Source organism: Neodiprion pinetum, chromosome 5 (assembly GCF_021155775.2).
Source record: "Neodiprion pinetum isolate iyNeoPine1 chromosome 5, iyNeoPine1.2, whole genome shotgun sequence".
NCBI lineage: Eukaryota > Metazoa > Arthropoda > Insecta > Hymenoptera > Diprionidae > Neodiprion > Neodiprion pinetum.
The window spans coordinates 2,658,843-2,677,832 of NC_060236.1; the positions used below are offsets into that span (position 1 = coordinate 2,658,843).

The 18,990-nt window shown below is 41.7% G+C and overlaps 3 protein-coding genes and 1 long non-coding RNA gene across 5 annotated transcripts; 3 read left to right on the top strand and 1 right to left on the bottom strand.

Moving 5' to 3' along the window:
• The first annotated feature begins 186 nt into the window (after nt 1–186).
• On the top strand, nt 187–4,715 carry LOC124218612 (cytochrome P450 6k1). Its single transcript, XM_046625231.2, has 6 exons — nt 187–315; nt 685–1,352; nt 1,457–1,687; nt 1,783–2,060; nt 2,162–2,351; nt 2,510–4,715. The coding sequence occupies exons 1-6, from the start codon at nt 284–286 to the stop codon at nt 2,683–2,685; spliced, it is 1,575 nt and encodes a 524-aa protein (XP_046481187.1). The 5' UTR covers nt 187–283; the 3' UTR covers nt 2,686–4,715.
• Nucleotides 4,716–4,929: 214 nt separating this feature from the next.
• Nucleotides 4,930–17,775, bottom strand: LOC124218622 (uncharacterized). The gene is made up of 10 exons (XR_011177243.1): nt 17,585–17,775; nt 15,671–16,413; nt 14,579–15,127; nt 14,001–14,184; nt 13,216–13,930; nt 11,186–11,374; nt 8,678–10,750; nt 6,124–6,394; nt 5,783–5,954; nt 4,930–5,303 (listed from the first exon to the last, which is right to left on the bottom strand). It is a non-coding gene; the product is annotated as an uncharacterized lncRNA (long non-coding RNA).
• Nucleotides 7,629–11,906, top strand: LOC124218613 (probable G-protein coupled receptor 21). Its single transcript, XM_046625232.2, has 6 exons — nt 7,629–8,622; nt 8,726–8,922; nt 9,034–9,171; nt 9,249–9,564; nt 10,103–10,348; nt 10,417–11,906. Exons 1-6 carry the CDS (start codon nt 8,536–8,538, stop codon nt 10,753–10,755), a joined length of 1,323 nt encoding a protein of 440 aa, XP_046481188.1. The 5' UTR covers nt 7,629–8,535; the 3' UTR covers nt 10,756–11,906.
• On the top strand, nt 10,785–16,472 carry LOC124218610 (glutathione hydrolase 1 proenzyme). 2 transcript variants are annotated; one of them, XM_046625222.2, is made up of 10 exons: nt 10,785–11,580; nt 11,956–13,018; nt 13,104–13,352; nt 13,566–13,789; nt 14,013–14,205; nt 14,281–14,481; nt 14,606–14,855; nt 14,939–15,132; nt 15,755–15,995; nt 16,084–16,472. In XM_046625222.2, exons 2-10 carry the CDS (start codon nt 12,876–12,878, stop codon nt 16,363–16,365), a joined length of 1,977 nt encoding a protein of 658 aa, XP_046481178.1. In that variant the 5' UTR covers nt 10,785–11,580; nt 11,956–12,875; the 3' UTR covers nt 16,366–16,472. The 2 variants fall into 2 exon arrangements, with proteins under 2 accessions (XP_046481178.1, XP_046481185.1); XM_046625229.2 differs by having other exon boundaries at nt 10,789–11,580; nt 16,102–16,472.
• Nucleotides 17,776–18,990: the final 1,215 nt, after the last annotated feature.

Genomic DNA, 18,990 nt, shown 5'->3' on the forward strand with positions numbered 1-18,990 from the left:
ATAAATCGCTTCAAATGCAATATAGAAAGATTTGTGGTGTTGATAAGGTGTGGATTGTGATAAGGTGCAAACTATCTACAACTCCAAGAAACCTCCACTAATTAACTTTAAGTCTGGGATAAGGCACCATCGTCACACTGATTGAACAAATAATCCAATCTGGCTTCTCTTGCAAGGACAAAGTCTGCTGCAGTCAAGGCAAAGATCAGGCTAAAGAGTCTAGAGTTTAGCTTATGCAGCTCTTATTATAAAACTTGCTAAGCGATGTGTTCACGTGGAAAATATGCATCGCAGGATAGAGCTTTTTGAAATACGGTAAGTATTTGCTAGCTCTAACGCACAATTAATTTATTATACAATATTTTAGTAACTCCTTCATTGCCAAAAGTTGCCTCTTGCGCTTAGAAGTGTGTAATTTCGAAAAAGACTTACGAAATATCATTAGCGATAGTGATACACAATTAGCGGAACGCTCTAGAAATGTTTTACGTAATAATTGATGTTCTTTACGCAGCATCAATGTGTGAGTGAAGAATGACTAGTCATAAAATAGAATTATGAGTTTTGTTCGCATGACATAAGTAAAATGCAAGTAATTCCTACTCCTTGGTTACTAGAAATAATCTGTATTATTGACAACCCTGTGACCTGCTCATATTCACGATTTGTTAAATGTGGTTTCAGTCTTTATCAAGTCATGACGGCGGCAATTCTATCTTGGCTCAGCAACAGCTTTAGCGTTGTTCTTATTGTGGTCGGTATATTTTACGCGTATGCAAAATACAAGCTGAATTACTGGAAGAGACGCGGAGTTCCTTCGCCTCCGACACATTTCATTTTTGGAAATTTCAAAGATGCGGTATTCTTCAAAACGTCACCTCCTCAGATCATGGCCAAAATACAGGAGCAGGCCGGAGAGGATACACCCTTTGTTGGGTTTCACATTTTCCACAGACCGTGCTTGATTGTGAAAGATCCTGATCTAATAAAAACCATCTTGATCAAAGACTTCGAGGAATTTCCTAATCGTCATTTTGCTAAACATGCCAAAAGAGACATCCCTGGTTCTCAGAACTTATTTTCCATGAATAATCCGAAGTGGAAATACGTGAGGTCTAAGATAACGCCGACATTAACGTCTGTGAAATTGAAAAAAATGGTACCTCTGATGATTGAAACTGCTCGAGAAATGCTGAAATACATCGATTCACATCCTGCTGATGGTCATTCGAGGAAAGCTATGAAAATGAGAGATACAAGTTCGAAATACACAACTGATATAATTTCTTCGCTAGCTTTCGGAATTCAGACAAACTCGTTTCTGCATCCTGAACCAGAATTTCGAACTCGGGGTAAGTCGGACATGTTAATGTTTCAGAAATGCCTAATTTATACTTTCAAGAACTTTACTATAACAAGGAAAGTCTTCAATGACCAAATGAATTTCTTTACACAGGTCGCAAGTTATTTGACATAACTCTACGTCGCACGCTCTCGTTATTCGTAATGTTTTTCTTTTCCGAGCTGTCTGATATGTTGAGAACGTCGATGCTGGGCGAATCTGAAAAATTTTTCAGAGATATTTTCTGGGCCTCTGTACATGCACGAGAAGAATCGGGCAAGCATCGAGGAGACCTCATCGATTCTCTTATACAATTGAAAAATGCCGAGCAGGTGTCCGATTTTGGTGAGTTATCGTATAAGCTAGTTCACATTAAAAAAACACAATATTGCTATGTAAAAGCATTGTAACTAGTGTATTAACAAAGTAAATTTTTACAGAATTTAGCGGGGATCACCTCTTAGCACAATCGGCAATCTTCTTCGTTGCTGGCCACGAAACTAGCTCACTGACGATGTCGTTCACTCTTTTCGAGTTGGCAAAAAACCCAGAAATACAAAAACGAGCTCGTCAAGATGTCTGGTACCAGTTGAAGAAGCACGGTGTTACACAGGAGGCTTTCCAAGAGATGAAATACCTCAACCAGGTGATATCGGAAACATTACGGATGTACCCACCAGCTCCAATCATAGACAGAGTTGCAGAGAGAGACTATAAGGTAATGGGATTGTCGAATTCGTCGGTAACACGTAAGCGTAGTTTAAAAACTGTAAGTATGTCCCCTGATCGCAAAGAATTATTCCAAGTTTGCTTTCACAGATTCCTGGCAGCGACCTCGTTATCGAAAAGGGAACCCCGGTCTACGTTCCGCTTCTCGGATTGCATTACAACCCTAAATATCATCCAGAACCTTGGAAATTCGACCCGGACAGGTTCAGTGATGAGCGCAAAAAGTCCCTTGTACCCATGACGTATATGCCCTTCGGAGAAGGACCCAGATACTGTGTCGGTAAGTATTTATCATTTAAATAGGTTTACGGATCGATCGTACTGGGATATTGAAATATAAACGTCCAGGATTTATTGCAGCTGGTATTAATAGAATGTTTTTAATTTCGCCTCTATAATGATTTGGTATAACAGTTTCTTCGTTTTTGTATTTTCAAGGTCAGAGGATTGGACAATTGCAATCGCTGATAGGCCTGGGTATGATTCTAAGCGAATACGAAATAAGTTTAAACCCGGATATCGATACGGTCGTAAGTCCGAAATCAATATTTTTGGCACCGTCAAACGACATAAACTTGATATTAAAGAAAGACACTCCGAACGTGTCCAACTAACAGGAATACCGCTTTTCGCGCTATTCGCCATGCATGCAGTCTGCGCTGTGTTTGCCCAAGAGGTTTCGACAACGCCTGTGAACCTGAGGAATTGACCCTACATCAATATTGTACAAATCAGAATCTTGTTCTATCCAACGTATATTATCGTGGGAACAAGTCGAGCCACGCATTGAGTAAAGGCACAAGAAATCTACTCCGCATTTCCACATCAAATACTCGGCACCCTCTTCTATCGCCGAGTTATCAAGCCAAGGATGCGCGCGTCTTCGGCGGCAGCACGTGTACCTACCGTATATTCCTACCCTTGTTCTGTGTGAGAACTGGTGGCGGTGGTATAACGTGGTTCGCCCCTGCCGACTCCACGAGGCCGAGGGTGAAACGGGGCTACGCGGCGTCCGTCTCTCGGGTAGGCGATCTTTCTGCCTATTTTACCAAACATCAAATCTCATATCCTTTAACTCGATTCGCCTACAAGTTTTATCGATAATAATTTCCCACGTCTCGTTGAGTGTTCACCTCGGTATAAGTTAATAATTCAAATTGTAAAACACTGTTTGCATATCGTTTTGGTAAAGAGGAGTTAAAAATACGTGCAAAGAAAAGGATATAATATTATACGTTCCGATTCGTATGTATGCATGCTTATTATATATGTATATTTTACTGTTATAGTGATGTAATTTTCATGATTTTTTTTATCTTCCTTTTCCAATATACATAGACTTGGAATTGAAACAGAAAAGCCAGAAACTTAGCGGATGATATTTTTAGACAGAATCACTATATTTTTAATGATCTGATTCAAACCGATAAATTTGAATAAGAATCGCAGCAATATTTTTATCATGTCATGTTGACTCTTCGCGCTGTATGAGAAAACAAATGTTTTGATCCAAAGTTGACTAAAAATTGAAAATGTTTCGCCAAACTTCAATCGATGCGGAAAGTTTGCTGTCGTCTATATGCTGAATATATTTATGAGAAGAAAGATTTGATTTAGATATAATACGGGCAACATTTGCCAAATGATGAGAAATTTATATCCGGTACCTTGGGAATTCGCTAAGGTTCTGCTGACATTATTATTTGGATTGTCGATCAACAGCGCATACGCACACTGCCGCGGTTGCTTGAAACGTTAGCGAGTGCCTGACCCCAGGCCTTCTTATTAATTTATATCTCACTTCGACATATACCGGGTGTCTCGAGTCGACCTATTCTCAGGCTTGCACGGTTCTTCTATTCGTATACCGTCAAAGAAGCCACCGTACGCACGACAAGAAACAAAGCGTGGATTTTTAACAATTGGTATAAACTATGTACGTGACGCTACTGGGTTGTTAATTTCTTGTTCCCAACATTCTGCTTTTCCTCCGCGCATTTGATTTGAGGCAAAGTCCGAATTCGAATCAATTACGACGTGTTATTTCTCTTCACTGTCAACTGTTATTTCTGTTCACTTCAATGGATGATGAAATTTTAAATTTTTTGAAAAATCATAAAACAAATCATGTGATAAATCGTACGCAGTTATGAAATAAATCAGCTTCACCTTTATTAGGTAATTTATTATATATTTCACTGTGTGATTTGTTATATGAGATATCAGCTTAATATAAGGTATATCGTTTAATAACTGAATTATGATAAAATTTTTGATACGGTCAGATTGCGATGAAATTATAAGGCAATCTTCGAACCGAATTCAATAACATATAACTTTGAATTGGCATTATAGACTTATTTAGAGCTCTCATATCAATCATACTGATGCTTGACTGAACTTTGCATATTCAAAGTATTTCATTGAATTTTGTTACTACGACAGTAGCGAAATTCTCAATTGTCAAGCTCTATTGCTCAAAACTGAATCGTATGCAATTATTGTCAATAATTAAAGCGTTGAAAATAATCGTACACCAGAAGTAGACCAGCGATGTTTGAAGTCGCCTGTTTTATTAATCATTTTTTAGTGGAATTCCCAAGTTAGAAAATACCTGTAATAAATTTTCAAGAAGTTACTAAGATATGTGAAGTAATAACTGTTTCTACGGAAATCGGCCTATACGGGATCATCACTCTCAGGTGCCCCTTTTTGAATGAGCATCCCCTGGGAAGTCGAACCCAAGGGAATTCCTTATAAATCACGCAACAATTTTGGTGCTCAATCACAGGCACGTGAGCTTCTCCCTTCCTAAATATATATATATATATATATATATATATATATATATATATATATATATATAGTGGATTCAGGGAGCATTGCCTCCAAATTCTGTTAGGCGAAAGTTGACGTATAGGTATACCCATCGACCAACAACAAATGCGGTAGCCAAATGTTATCGAACACATACGGACATTTGAACACGCGACATTACCGCATGTGCACGTAAGATCATTGCTGGGATATCGCGATGCTCTGAATGCAGTGCGATATATAACTTATCCAGGGTGCATGTGCAAGGGAGAAGCCGGGCGACTTGGCCAGACGATCGGGCGTCAGACAAACTCGGGTGCTTTTTATTCCAGTTCCAGAGCGATCGGATTCACAGGGTACCCGGCTGCAAATTGCGTAGAATATCTTCGTTCTTCTCGTCGTTTTACACTCAATTCTGCAATATGTAATTTACCATTAGTAATATCGTATCCTTAGTTCGCTAATTAATTCACCTGCTATCATTAACTAGCTATTTTAGACAGGGAGATATGTATACCACGCAGAGGAATACGAGCCCTGACCCGTCCAGCTCGGCAGATCAATTATTCACTAATCCGCGATATTTCAGGGTTCCAAATATATACGTTTATACGTTTGTTATCCGAATATAGACCCAGGCGCACATTAACAAAGCAATTCCCCTACGTGTGCAGGTTTCAATTATCCAAGGCCACAGCCACGAAATCCTGATGATAAAGCTCGACGGAAGTGATTAGCCAAAGAGTCGAAGCTTAATATCCCATCGTAACGTGAACAGAAGTACACAGGCATGATTTGATCGTGAAAATGTACTTTTCGAAACTACTGCGATTATACCAAAATGATTATTCCAAACCACAAATTTTCTAGAATGTCTGATATGAAGATACTCACATGTACGGTTTACACGTCCGAAAATATTTTATTGTATAACTGCAGACATCGAGGTTTCAGTGCCAAATTTATCGCGTTCGGTGGTAAACCCCAGGAAAATGAACAACGGCCAGCAAAATCCTTTCATCTTTTTGCTGTTCACTGTTTTTGTCATCAGACAGCGATTCCTATGCTTAGGTACCGCATTAAATACTGTTATTTATCGGACAAGGGTATAAGTAAATGAATGATAGGAGCAATAGCCGGTGAATAAATAAGCAAGCTAGTATAGGACTGTGTCGACAGGGATAATACACGTATTGTACAGGTAGAATTGTCGGGGGGGGGGAGTTTATACATACGTAAATACATTCATCCGTATGTATACGGTGATAAAAGTAGGGCATTGGTATGGCTGGTGAAGAAGACGGGGTCGATTCGTCCAATTCGGTACCGCGAATCAATATATCACACAGTCGACCGCGTGTGCACCTCACAGCTATCCCTGGATCCTCCTTACGTACCTCGTATTACCTACCCACCACATCCCTTGAGTCGTGATATCGTTATTGGCAAATTACGATCAGCGGGGGGAAGACGTTACGGGGGCAAAGAAACCGGGCGAACCCAGCTCTGAAAAAAGAAAGAAGAACATAATATCATACAAGTCTTTTGTATCGTTATTATAGACTTATAGAGCCACGTGCAGTATTCGCCTCCGGGTACATGTGCCTACTCGAGCAGAAGAAATTGGTTTTTTCTGAAAGTCACTAATAAGACTCTCCGCGGTCGTTGTATTCTATATTGCTTCTTGCCGTGGAATAATTAAATACAGATCCTTGCGTATCGGGACCCAAAAGTAAATGGAGTATACAATGATCCGCGTATTTCATTTCGTATAAGAGAGAATCACTGGTCGTATATAGAAGGAGAACGCATAATTCTACCAAGACTCTTATCTTACCAGTTTTTATTTTTCTTTTTCAACGAAGTCCTAATATTCCCGAAGACCCCTACCATGTAAACGGTGTATACCTTAGGCGATATGTATGATCTGGCATATCTAAGAGATTTGAAGATTACAACGGTGTATAGATGACATAGAATGACAAGACAAAAATAAAACATTTCGGTGATCGACATTTATCTAGTATACAGTATGTATACTGGTGTGTACCTGTATTATACTACCGAATTGCATGACGCGGTAACTTTTATTGCTTTTTAATATATGTCTGGACGGTTACGGAGGAGCTACACGGAGAGAAAAATCTGAGAAAAATTACCCTGCTGTTACTAATCGTGATGTAAAAGACACCTAACGCAGTTTTTATTGACGCATGTTACAAAAATTATGGGTTTTTATGAAAAAAATTACTACCTTGCTTAGAAACTATGTATTTCGGCAGCACAAAATTTAAAATGTGAGGACGCATTTTTCTGATTCAGCACGGTAAAAACTGCATTAGGTGTCTTTTACATCACGGTTATAGTAACAGCAAGGTAATTTTTCTCAGATTTTTCTCTCCGTGTAGAGAACTACATCAAACAACATTACGCTTGCAGAACTTAGCTAATCGTGTTCCTGTAAACGGTCGCGTCTAGAATACAAAAAGGAAAACCGATAACCAGTTTGTTATACTACAAGGTGTGACACAAGTAGAACTTGCGAGCAAAAGTATGAACTGGGTTTCATCGGTCAACGATGACGAGTAACTAAGATGTTAAAATTTCAATCGCCGCCCACCCAGTTTCTTTTTCCATCCTCACTTTTTGCCGCAAATTCTTACGTGCCATTACCTTCTGCGAACTTATTTCGCGAAAAGCCTGCATTAAAATATGACGCAGCTGGAACAACGAACGAGTAATTCCAATCGACCGCTACTACACCGATAATTTCCTTCCATTAGGTACCCAGTAGTCGATTCGAGTCAATTTGCAATATTGCGCGAGGGTTTAGCAGCAGAAAACACTTTTCCCAATAATTCATCATCCGCGAGGAGTTTCGAAGTGGTTTCCTGACCCGGGGTGGAATCTCGTTTATCGCCGAGGAAAGTGAAATACCTGCAGCCGAGTTCAAGGCAGCATCATGCAGGCAGAAGAGATTCTCCGTGTCTGTGCAAGTTATAGGCCGATAATAGCTGGGTTCATATTGTATGCTTTATAGGGAACGGAGTAAAAGTTGCTTACGTAGTTATAGATACGAGGTATATTACATGCTGCAGGATATTTTAACAAAAGTAACGCATCCATACGTTATACACGTGTTATATGTGTATTTCGTACCTTAACCACACTGCGCACAGATAGGCTGCTCCTCGACCTGCGATGTGCCTAATGGAACCAGCGAGGCTCGAGTAACGAAGTTAAAAGTTATGTCAGTATTGCGCTAACTCACTCCACGTAGGATGCTATATACTCGTACATATACGCCTGTACCTATCGATGCGTAGATACATATTTATACGTACATCGTCTCGGTAGAATTTAAACAACCTGCATTACATTACAAATAAACCGAAGCTATTATACCCAGAAGCCGAATGCGCGATAAGAGGAATATTAATTGATAGAACCCTACGGACTGGATCGATACGTACGAAGTCTAGCTCATTAGTAGGAAATCAGAACCTTGGATTTCGGGGAAGAGGTCGAAATGGGATACTCTACTGAAAAGAACCAACACCCGTATTAGGAGTCGAATAAATATGGTTGCAGGTGCCGCGCGTTAAGGTCGATCCCGCAGAGGGTGGTTGATTTTTGGGAGTTGCGGAATGGGCGGATGGCAGCTCGGCGTAATATCGGCGATCGGCCTGATGCTGAACGCGTACATTGTCATCATCGTGATCCTGACTCGGCAGGTACAAAGTTGCAAGGAATATGAGATAAAAAGGAATGTGAAGTAATTGTCTGTACTTTTCGATATATGCTTGAAAATCCGCTAATTCTGTATAATTGAGGCAGACTCGAACCCCGGCAAGCGCCGCGACGCCCGCGACGACTGTGCTTCTGGTCCACCTCGGTGCTGTCGAGATCATCCTCTGTCTCGTCATTCTCATCGCATCATCGACGAACGGAGTCCCCTGTGTCCTCCATGGATTCGTACTCGCTCTCCTCCACCCCGTCGCCTTGTGGACTGTAACTGGTCTGAACTGTGACAGGTATATTACGTACAGACCATCCACGCGCCCTTAATCCCCCTTTGATGTTCTTCCTCCTTAATTGCTTTGAAACACGATCATCTGATTCAGTATTATTGAACTTCGTTTCAGGTATTGCGCGATAGCCGCTCCCCTTCACTACGCGGGTTTGGTATCTACGAAGAGGGTTGCTTTCGCCTTGGTTACCGCCTGGTCCGGAATCCTTCTCCTCTGCCTTCCACCCCTCTGTGGCCTCGCGCCACCGTACAGGTCCGCCATTAAGAAAGTCCCTTAATTTACGTCCAATTTCAATGATTCGATTGTCTTTCCATATAATGGTTTATAAGGTATGATCCGGGTCTCGGTTGGTGTGTTCCGGACTTGGGAGCGGTCGGCTGGGGGATGGAAGCCACGTGGTACGCCGTCACGTACACTTCTCTTGGTTTGGCCCTCCCAGCCGCCCTCGTGACAGCCTGCAACCTTCGCGTTCTCAGGATTGCCCGGTATCACCGTCATCGCATTGCCAGCGCCATATACCAGGTCACCCTCAGTGCCCAGGTGACGATAACTCACCAACGAAACCCTTTCTCTCTGATGCCTGCAACATGGATGCAGGGCAACGCCGGAGGACCACCCCGATTGCGAAGTCCAGCGACATGCACGGTTAGTTAGTTGTTTTTCTGTCGTACTTAGACGTGAGGCAAGACGAAAAGAACCACCAGCTTCTGAACCTTGCAAAATGGAGATGAGGCTCTTCAACTCGTCATCGCATAATTCTACCTATGGTACCATTCGAGTATTAGCTAACGCTAAAACAGGGTTCAGGCCATTCAGAGAAACGTCATCAAACGTTACTCTACGTTAGTAGGCATTTTAGGCAAGCGTTAGCTAACATTAATGTATATTAGCTATAAAATACTATATTTTGTTGAGAAACTAAAGCTTCAATTTCCCCATTAAAATATATATTCGAAAAAATTATATGTGACTATAAATGGCATTTCTGCAATTTCCAGGTAATCAATCGATTTGCCAATAAACTTTTCAAAATGCGTTAGGTAACGTTCAAATAACAGTAGTGGGCAAAACAAGCAAACGTTACCAACCGTTATCACTAGAGGTGGGATGCAAAAAGTTGCAAATAAAAAAAAACCGTTAGCTAATGGTCCCTATCAGCCTTTTTTTCTTCCGCGTTTCGCAGGTGGTCCAGTTGCTTGGCTCATTGTACACGATGTATTTGCCCTACTGCGTGCTGATCGCTTGGAAGGTTTGCACTGGTCAGCAGTCACTCCCAGAGCCGCCAGCCGAAGTCGAAACCTTTGCCGCAACCCTGCTAGCCTGTTCAGCCCCGGTGAACGGTCTCCTCTACGGGTTGAAATCGAGAGCCCTAAGGCACTCGGTGCGAAACTACTTTCGGAAGAAGGCTACTGAGTCGGAGCTGCATCAGGTAGATTCTTGGCAAGTTGTCCTGTACGCACATGTCTTGTTCCTTTCATCATCGTCTATGTACTACAGGAAATTCAGGCACGGGTACCGAGCGTAACCGGTTCCAGGCGTCCCTCGATGTCCACGGCGACGACGCATTTTCCCATGTTACTCGCCCATCGGTGTCTGAGCGAGGTTCTTCTTCCTTCGGACGAACAGCAGCGACCTGCTGCTCTGCGGACAGCCACCTCCTGCAACACCCTGGGCATACCAAGCATCCGAGCCAACATATCCGGGGAGGGTAGACAGCTGGGGGATTCGATGGCGAGGACCGAAAGTGGGGTTCCACTCCTGCGGGATCAGGACCAAGGTCTACCTCTCTCGGATCCCAGCGATCAACCGGACGAACGGAGCCCTGAAGAGACTTGAAATACAAAGGAAAATTGACCAATACCGAGAGGATCACCGGATAACTATTACAGGCTGGACAATCGACACATAGTAACTGATGTAAAACGAGTTAAATCAGTCAAGATCACCGTCGATCGGTTACCTACGTCACATACTGGCCGAATTTGCGAAACTATTTTTATACTTTTAAATTAACGAGACGATCTTACTTGAACAGTATTATACATGTATGCTATACGCATAACGCAATACCGAACTGGCATTCGATCTTAGAATAGCTTGGGGGAAAGTCCTTCATACCCGTATCGTAGTTGTGTTGGGATAGAGGAATAGTTGAGCATCGCCAAAAACCACAGTGTGCAGTTATACTCTTGGGTAAACGGATCATAGAGAGAAATTACGTTTAGAATTCAGATATCATACAGGTATGCTTTGTATTTTCACCTACCGTGATTGCCGAAGGGTGCAGGAATACCACTAAAGATTTGCAGATCTCATACTGTCCGCACGATTTTATTCCCGATGATCTCCTAAATATCAATTATATTTGCGTGCCAAAGTGTTTACCACATGAGAACTGCGACTGTCCATATTATAGAGCTGGGGGACTTTTCTCCGCGTTATAACTGCGAGTGCCCTAAAACCGGGATATACACAATATAGATATACATTATATATTTTTCTAGATACACAAAAAAAAGGCTGGCCCTTGATAACCACGTTAAAACTCTGCGGCAAAAGTGACATTATACCTATGTATGTTACATGTATAACATACATGATAGCGGTAACGTGATATGGGTATTGTAAATATTCCTGTAAATGAGGAGTATAGATGTCAACGTAAGTATATATACATATATCATACCTAATATGTATAATAATACAGCTATATACTCTTAGAGAAACGGTGATAACTGATCGCGAATGTAGAGATTATGTACCTATTTATATTAATCGATAAATCGTACAGTGGAGCGAGTTCAATAGGGTGCAACAGAAATACGCATGTTATTAATGAGGTGTTCATCAACGTTATACCTACACCGAATTTTACCTACCTATAGCCGGTAGAAACGAAAGAGAGTTGGAGTTGAATTAAAAAAAAAAAAAACAATATATCCCACTGATAAAAACGAAATATATCATGTACGCACAGAGAAAAATACTGATGATATTCTGAATAAATACAACCATTTGATGACGTGTGATTGGCAGAAAACGAGTGTCACCGTCTCTTAGATTGCCTGTAGTGAAGAGAATATGTATGTACCTAATTCCGCGTGAACACGATTGACGGGTCCGAAAGGGCCACTCGAGAGTCGAGTCCCTCTGTCGGCTGATGATGATTGCTTACTCGATCCACCGTGATGCCGGTGAAGAGTAACGTCCTCAAAACAATGAACGTGAAAGAGATACTTCGATTCTTATATTCTTGGCATAGCTCCATCCCCCAACTTTGCCGACGGTACGTGCAACACCCTGGATGAAAAGCTAATATTCCGTCATCTGCACGTTCCTGTCGACAACTTTCTCTGGCAATAAGTGTGACGAGCAAAAAGTGAGGTAAGAGGATGGAGAAAAGGGGGAGCTGAATGTACGTCGATGGTGGCAAAGTACCGAGGATGAGAACAAGCACCACTTTGCCTTTGAAATTAGCTACATCGAATTCGAGCGATACCTTGGCGATAGAACAGGCGTATACATTCGGTGTCGAGGAAACTAATTCAGAACGAACGCAGCCGATACAATTCCACCATTACGGAATCTAGCCACGTATTTCATTTTGGGGATGTCGCAGTGAACTTTGCCAAGTGTTTAATGCCCCCATTTATCTCAAGTGTCTGATAATTTTCACACCCATTATGGTGTTCAATTTACACGTTCAGGTGAAAATTGGTCCTCCTTTCACTTTATTCCCAAAGATCCAAGTCTTCTGGAACATTTATATCGATATTTCGAGGTATCGTGACTTCTCGAGGCGCAAGCCTCGACAGAGGAGGGAACATCGTGCTCCACCGCTTATCGATCGGCTGGTATGTAGTCGAAGCCTGCGTAAGGGAGGGTTGTAGAAGGAAACGTGCGGTGCAACCCTACCGTACTCTCCATCCACATGTTACTCAAAGAAGTAGTAACGGATGGGATCTTGGGGCAGTTCAGGGACTGGTTCCCAACTCGCTCGGAGGAGAACCGAACAAAGGTCACCGTTAGTTTCCCAAGTCCATTCGTGCAGAGAAAACTTTCCTCGGATTGTCAACGCCGACGATGAAAACCGAGATAAGTGCGTACAGCTAATTCCGAGAGCCGAAAGTAAGGTAATGCGAAGAGAATTATTATGACTACAGCTGTATTGGCCTTTATTGCAGATCCGTCAACTGTAGCTGGAGCTATCATATCGTCTTGACAAGCTTGATTGCCGTCATTCTAATCGGGACCATCGCAACAGTTACGTTTTCCCGTACCATTTCAGTAGCTCACCTAATCCAGACACCAAAGACCGCGACACTCCATCCTCCTGATCCACTGGATCAACAGCCTCCTTCGTGGAGTAAGCTTAGAGTTTTTCGACGTGGCGCCGTTTGCGTCGATGGACAGCAATGTGCTGTAACAGGCAGGTGAGCATTCGTTAGAAGAATGCATTAGAAGTATATCATCGTTATACTTGTATTTGCAATTTTGTTCTCAAGACGAAAGATGAGGTAGCATGTTCAAGGATCAAATATCATTTCCGTTTCATCTAATTCCATACTTTATATGTATATTTTATACATGCATATGGATACATCTAAAGTTCTCAGATTCTTTTAGTCAAAATTCTTTGTCTATAGGTCGATTCTAAAACGAAACGGATCGGCAGTGGACGCAGCAATAGCAGCGATGATCTGCAACGGTCTGATAAACATGCAGAGCATGGGGTTCGGTGGTGGTTTCCTGATGACAATATATCAAAGGTCGAGCCAACAAGCAGCAACCCTCGACGCCCGTGAATGCGCACCTCGTGCTGCCGATTCCGACACTTACAATGGTCACCCGGCTCTTGCATCGCAGATTGGTAAGTCAAAGTTGGTACGCGCTTACTCCGCATTGTTTGACGAATGCTTGGTGACGATTATGGAACGTGGTGTCCAATGGTCCTGGAAATGTCCTTGAATTTTGCTTGTCCTGGAAACTATCCTTGAATTTTTCTTGCGTCCTGGAAATATTTCATTTTTAATGTCCTTGCATTCGTTACGGATTTTTTACCGGATACCATGATGCACTACCGTAACATCCAGGTCCTCTGGCTATTCCCGTTCCCGGAGAATTGGCTGGATACTGGACCGTCCATCAACGCTTCGGCCGACTGCCTTGGGCCGAGCTCTTCGAGCCAAGTATCAAGATCTGCGAGGCCGGCTACAATCTGACCAAAGTCCAATACGACTCGCTCGGCATGAACAGCGAGGCCATCTACACAGATCCCAGTTTGAGGTATCGATGAACAATTAACCACCTTCTCATTATTTGTTCACTTGGAATTTCTTGAACCTGAGCGACTGATCTTAGGTCATGGTTCGTGGACGAAAACACAGGTGCCTTTCAGCCCCCTGGCACCATAATTCGCCCGACTAAGTTATGCGAAACGATGCGACTAATCGCGGCTACAAACGCTACTGAATTTTACAACGGAAGTCTGGGTAGACTTTTTATCGAGGACATCAGGAGACGGGGGAGCATTTTGGATCAAGAAGACCTCGCGATGTATAGGTTTGTTGCAATTATGCAGTGAGATTCTAGGCTACGAATTTCACGTAACCAATTTAATTCGACTTGTTACTAGCGACTAGCCTTTAGATCAACTTACAGCTGATCCTCAGGATTTACGTATCAGGGCCAAATGGATATCACCGATAACGACGAGGCTTTCTACTGGAGAAACGCTTTACACTATTGGACCACCCGGAAGCGGTTCGATCCTCGCCTTCATTCTCAACGTCCTCGATGGATACGATTTCAGTTCCTCAAGCATGGCGACCCCACAGGCGACTTTGACGACCCATCACCGTATCATCGAGGCTTTTAAGTACGCGTACGCTTTGCGTACCGAACTTGCAGACCCCACCTACGTTGACTTATCAACTGTAAATATATGAGGATCAAGTCGTTACCAATGGTCCTGGTTCCGACACAGACTCTTCGTAATATTAGCGCTTGGCTCTTTCAGCTACTCCATAATCTGACCTCCAGAAATTTTGCTGACGAGGTGAGACGACGAATAAATGATCACAGAACTTCGAACGATCCTCGTCATTATGGGGAACACGCGCCGGGTAACAACGGAGATCATGGTACTGCTCACGTAGCAATATTAGCCCCTGACGGTGACGCCGTGTCCGTGACGAGCAGCGTCAACCTTTAGTAAGTAAGTGATTATACTGAATTACTATAAGGAACAAGATTAATTCTGGAAGACGAAAAACATTATAAACAGCAAATTCAAAAATCAATTCCTGAGCTTCAAGATTTCTGCATCTGGAAAAATTAACTTGGGCACGTTGTATCTTCGAGACCATCACTGTAAAAGCGAAGTCATATTAGACTTTTCTCTCCCTCGTACGATCATCTAGTGGCGGCTATTTTTACATTTTTATAAAACCAACGAAAAGGATATTTCCCAGAGGGAATTCCGATAGATGGCAAGTTATTGCTCTAATTATAATAGTCCAATACGCCTTTGCTCTCAGAATAATCGTTACTAATTCATGAAAAAACGTGCTTTTCGCCGGTTTAAAAAAAAAGAAATGTAAAAATATCCGCCACTAGATAATCGAACGAAGGAGAAAAAAGTCTAATATGACTTCGCTCTTACGGTGATGATTTCAAAGACACAGTGTGCCAAAGTTTATTTTTCCAGATGCACACATCTTGAGGTTCATAATGAATTCTTTAGTTATACCAACGCAACTCTTAGTAGAGCAATTGAATTTCCACCGAACACCCCAGCATTGTTCACCTAATCTGGTCATTGCCGTTTCTCCAGTTTTGGTAGCGGTGTCGTAAGTGAGCGAACCGGGATCCTGACAAGCAGCAGCATGGACGATTTTGGTGTGTCGTCGCGAAGAAGCTACTTCGGGCTTCCGGCTAGCCACAACAACCGAATCGAGCCTGGTAAAAGGCCGCTCTCTTCGATGTCGCCTAGCATAATCGTCGACGCGCATGGCGACGTTCGAATGGTGGTGGGAGCTGCAGGCGGGACAAAAATCACCACAGCGGTTGCATACGTGAGTCCGAACTTCTTATTCAGATACGCGGGAAACTTCCTCTAGGGTATCGCATGAGGTTGTCATTGGGATGTAAACGTTGAGTCAGATGTTCTTGACGGTGCAGGTGATCGCGAGGCACCTGTGGATCAAAGAGACGATTAAAGAGGCAGTTGACGCGGCGCGGATCCATCACCAGCTCATTCCTATGGAGGTATCCTACGAGTACGGTGTTCCCAAGTCTCTGGTCGACGGCCTGCATGCCATGGGACACGAGACATCAAGGTACCGCGACCGCGGAAGTGTCGTGTGTGCAATTGTACGTGTAAACGGCACGGTCTACGCTAATGCCGATTACCGCAAGGGTGGCGAGGTGTATGGTATCGATTGACGAAGGTGCAAATCAGGCAAAGTGAAACGTAGTTCCAATTCCGATTCTCTGAAACATACCATTTACAGAACTATAATACATATATGTAGACCTCAGGTGAACCAAAATTTACATTTCCACAACTGTTTTCGCCCTTTTTTCTGTATAGACTTAACACGAATAAGACCGAATAATTTTGCAGCGTGTCAACAGAATCAGACGCTTGCTACGAAATGCAAAGAATATACTGCTTAGTTTTAGTTTGTTCTAATAACGAACGAATATGTTATGTCGGAACCTCGGTCTGCAATATAATGATATTTTTACATACATCGAAAGAAACTCTTGAGCAAATCTCGTTCTTCGTATCTCTCAGAGGATAATTTATGTACGCGATCGTAGCCACGCGAAATCAAGTGCATAATAAGTCGTGAAAAGATACTATGAACTTTACACCTTATATTATACATTCGTGTTGACGTATAGCGATACTGTATCATTCGAATGTACGTATCGTGTATACAAAAACATTGCAACGTCAAACAGATATATTTAATTTCGCAAACACGTGGAAGCTCCAACCAAGGAGTGCAGCAAGTAACAATATTACAATATTCTGCATGGCTTGCAAATGTATCGAGATAGTAATTATAAGATTTGCCTTTTTCTTCTTTTTACAAATTTCTCTCACGACATTATGCGCAAGTTATCAAACTCATATCAACTTCATATTGTGCAGCTGCACTTGACGTATGTATACTGCAGCGTATGCGTTATACGCCGCATTAAAATATATATTACTCGTCTATTTGTCAACTAGGTGAGTATCAACGTCGAATAGTTTTGAGTCATGTATTCAAACATAGACATGTTTGGACAATTTTTTTCCCACCTGTATTTACGTATCAGTCATCTGAAAAAATATCATTCTCTCTTTATTTCTCGCACAATCGGATCACAAACGATGTCAGAGTCGTCTGCACGCTATCTCTGCCAATATCTTCAACCTTTCAATCAATCTATCAATTGATTCGACCTACGCATGTTATTCATACGCAATTATAATCAACCTGCAGGTGAATTTAGAAGTCGTAGAACGTTTGGCAACAAGGTATGTGCGATTCATATTTACATATGTACAGAATGTACGACAAAGATTATTCTGGGTTGTAATTGGTTCACCTAAGTAAGAAACGTTATCGCTTAGCGATTAGGTGGCATGGATATAAATATTCTATACCTGTGTTCGTTGAAACTGTGGTGGAATAGTTGTCAATATAGCCGATGCGTAGATATGCCTAGACGGGTCGTAGATATCGAAACTTCTGTACAAATATCAGGTGTAACCGTTTTCACAAAAAAAATGAACTGCCCATTAGTAGTATAAGCTATTTTAAGCTCACGCGAAGAACGTGCGGCCAAATATTATTTTTTTTTATTATTCATACGGAGGTATGAAATGAGTTCAAATTTATATGGTCAAGGAGACAACTGTTCAACCATTGACACAGCTGGTTGAAAATTAGACGCAAAAGAATCCTTGCTCATTTTCAAAAATTTTATACACGTCTCGAATCGATTCGTGACTCATTATTTTTTATCTGCCTGCTTTGACACATTATTATTGCCTGTGTAACGGTTCGATGGGAAATTCAAGAATTATTTTTTTTTTCAAACGAAAGGTACGTAAGAAATAAGAAGCGTAATTTTCCATAATTAAAAATAAGTGATTACAACACTGCATTTTTCATATCATTGAATAATACTCGCAGTATCAAGTATAAGTAAATAATATGGAACTATGGAAATTGTTTGCATAGGATTAAATCTATAAAGATATGCAACTAATCTAAAATTAGACTCTGTAGCAACTTACAATTGAAAAACAAACATATCGTACATTCGAGATTAAAAGATTTGAAAGAAAAGTGGGGTCCAACGTTGATTAGATGTATACATGTTTACATTCAAGTCTGAGAACAAGAACAACAGCAACCAAAACAGGATGATACTATCATCATCAAGCTGGAGAGAGGAATCGAATACTTGTGTATGTACATATATACATATGCGTCTGAGATATCGACGGGCTAATTAATTTACGAGAAATCAGTGACATTCTAGCGTATCTTAATCTGCGTCAAGTAAAGATATAGCGATGATGAAAAACGATATTCTATTCGATCGGTAAATAAGCCGCCTGCATTCAATTTGCGCATTGTGGCATAATCGTGAGCAATATATGCGCTCTGATTAGCATCAATAAAATTAAAAAATAACACAACTCGAGCAAATGGTTAAAATCTATAACATCCAGACCTCGAAGGTTTCATGAAATTTTATATTTTTAAAAATTCTAACGCTACCCGTTGACCTAGATCAATAATATTAGACGAGCATGGCTCCGCTAATCCACCCAGAGTGGAGTACCTCTTCATCGCTAGCCTAATTTTTAGATTTTCATTTCACGTGCAAAATAAATTAATTACATTTGCGTAAAATGCATACAGCTGGTGTATAATTGTTGCTTCCCATGGAAACTGGACCTATGTATAATGGATTCGAGCACAATCGCATACGCCAAGGCGCGCCTTACGCCTAGCACCGCTTCTGGGCGAAGAGCTGTGGATGTTGACAATGGTTCAT

Excerpts from the sequence above, each read along its gene's own strand:
- LOC124218610 (XM_046625222.2), top strand. The coding sequence starts at position 12,876 with ATGGGATCTTGGGGCAGTTCAGGGACTGGTTCCCAACTCGCTCGGAGG. Across the intron at positions 14,206-14,280 it reads TACACAGATCCCAGTTTGAG|GTCATGGTTCGTGGACGAAA; the intron begins GTATCGATGAAC and ends GACTGATCTTAG. Across the intron at positions 15,133-15,754 it reads ACGAGCAGCGTCAACCTTTA|TTTTGGTAGCGGTGTCGTAA; the intron begins GTAAGTAAGTGA and ends CCGTTTCTCCAG.
- LOC124218612 (XM_046625231.2), top strand. The coding sequence starts at position 284 with ATGCATCGCAGGATAGAGCTTTTTGAAATACG. Across the intron at positions 316-684 it reads ATAGAGCTTTTTGAAATACG|TCTTTATCAAGTCATGACGG; the intron begins GTAAGTATTTGC and ends ATGTGGTTTCAG. Across the intron at positions 2,061-2,161 it reads TTGCAGAGAGAGACTATAAG|ATTCCTGGCAGCGACCTCGT; the intron begins GTAATGGGATTG and ends TTGCTTTCACAG.
- LOC124218613 (XM_046625232.2), top strand. The coding sequence starts at position 8,536 with ATGGGCGGATGGCAGCTCGGCGTAATATCGGCGATCGGCCTGATGCTG. Across the intron at positions 8,623-8,725 it reads TCGTGATCCTGACTCGGCAG|ACTCGAACCCCGGCAAGCGC; the intron begins GTACAAAGTTGC and ends TAATTGAGGCAG. Across the intron at positions 9,172-9,248 it reads GGCCTCGCGCCACCGTACAG|GTATGATCCGGGTCTCGGTT; the intron begins GTCCGCCATTAA and ends ATGGTTTATAAG.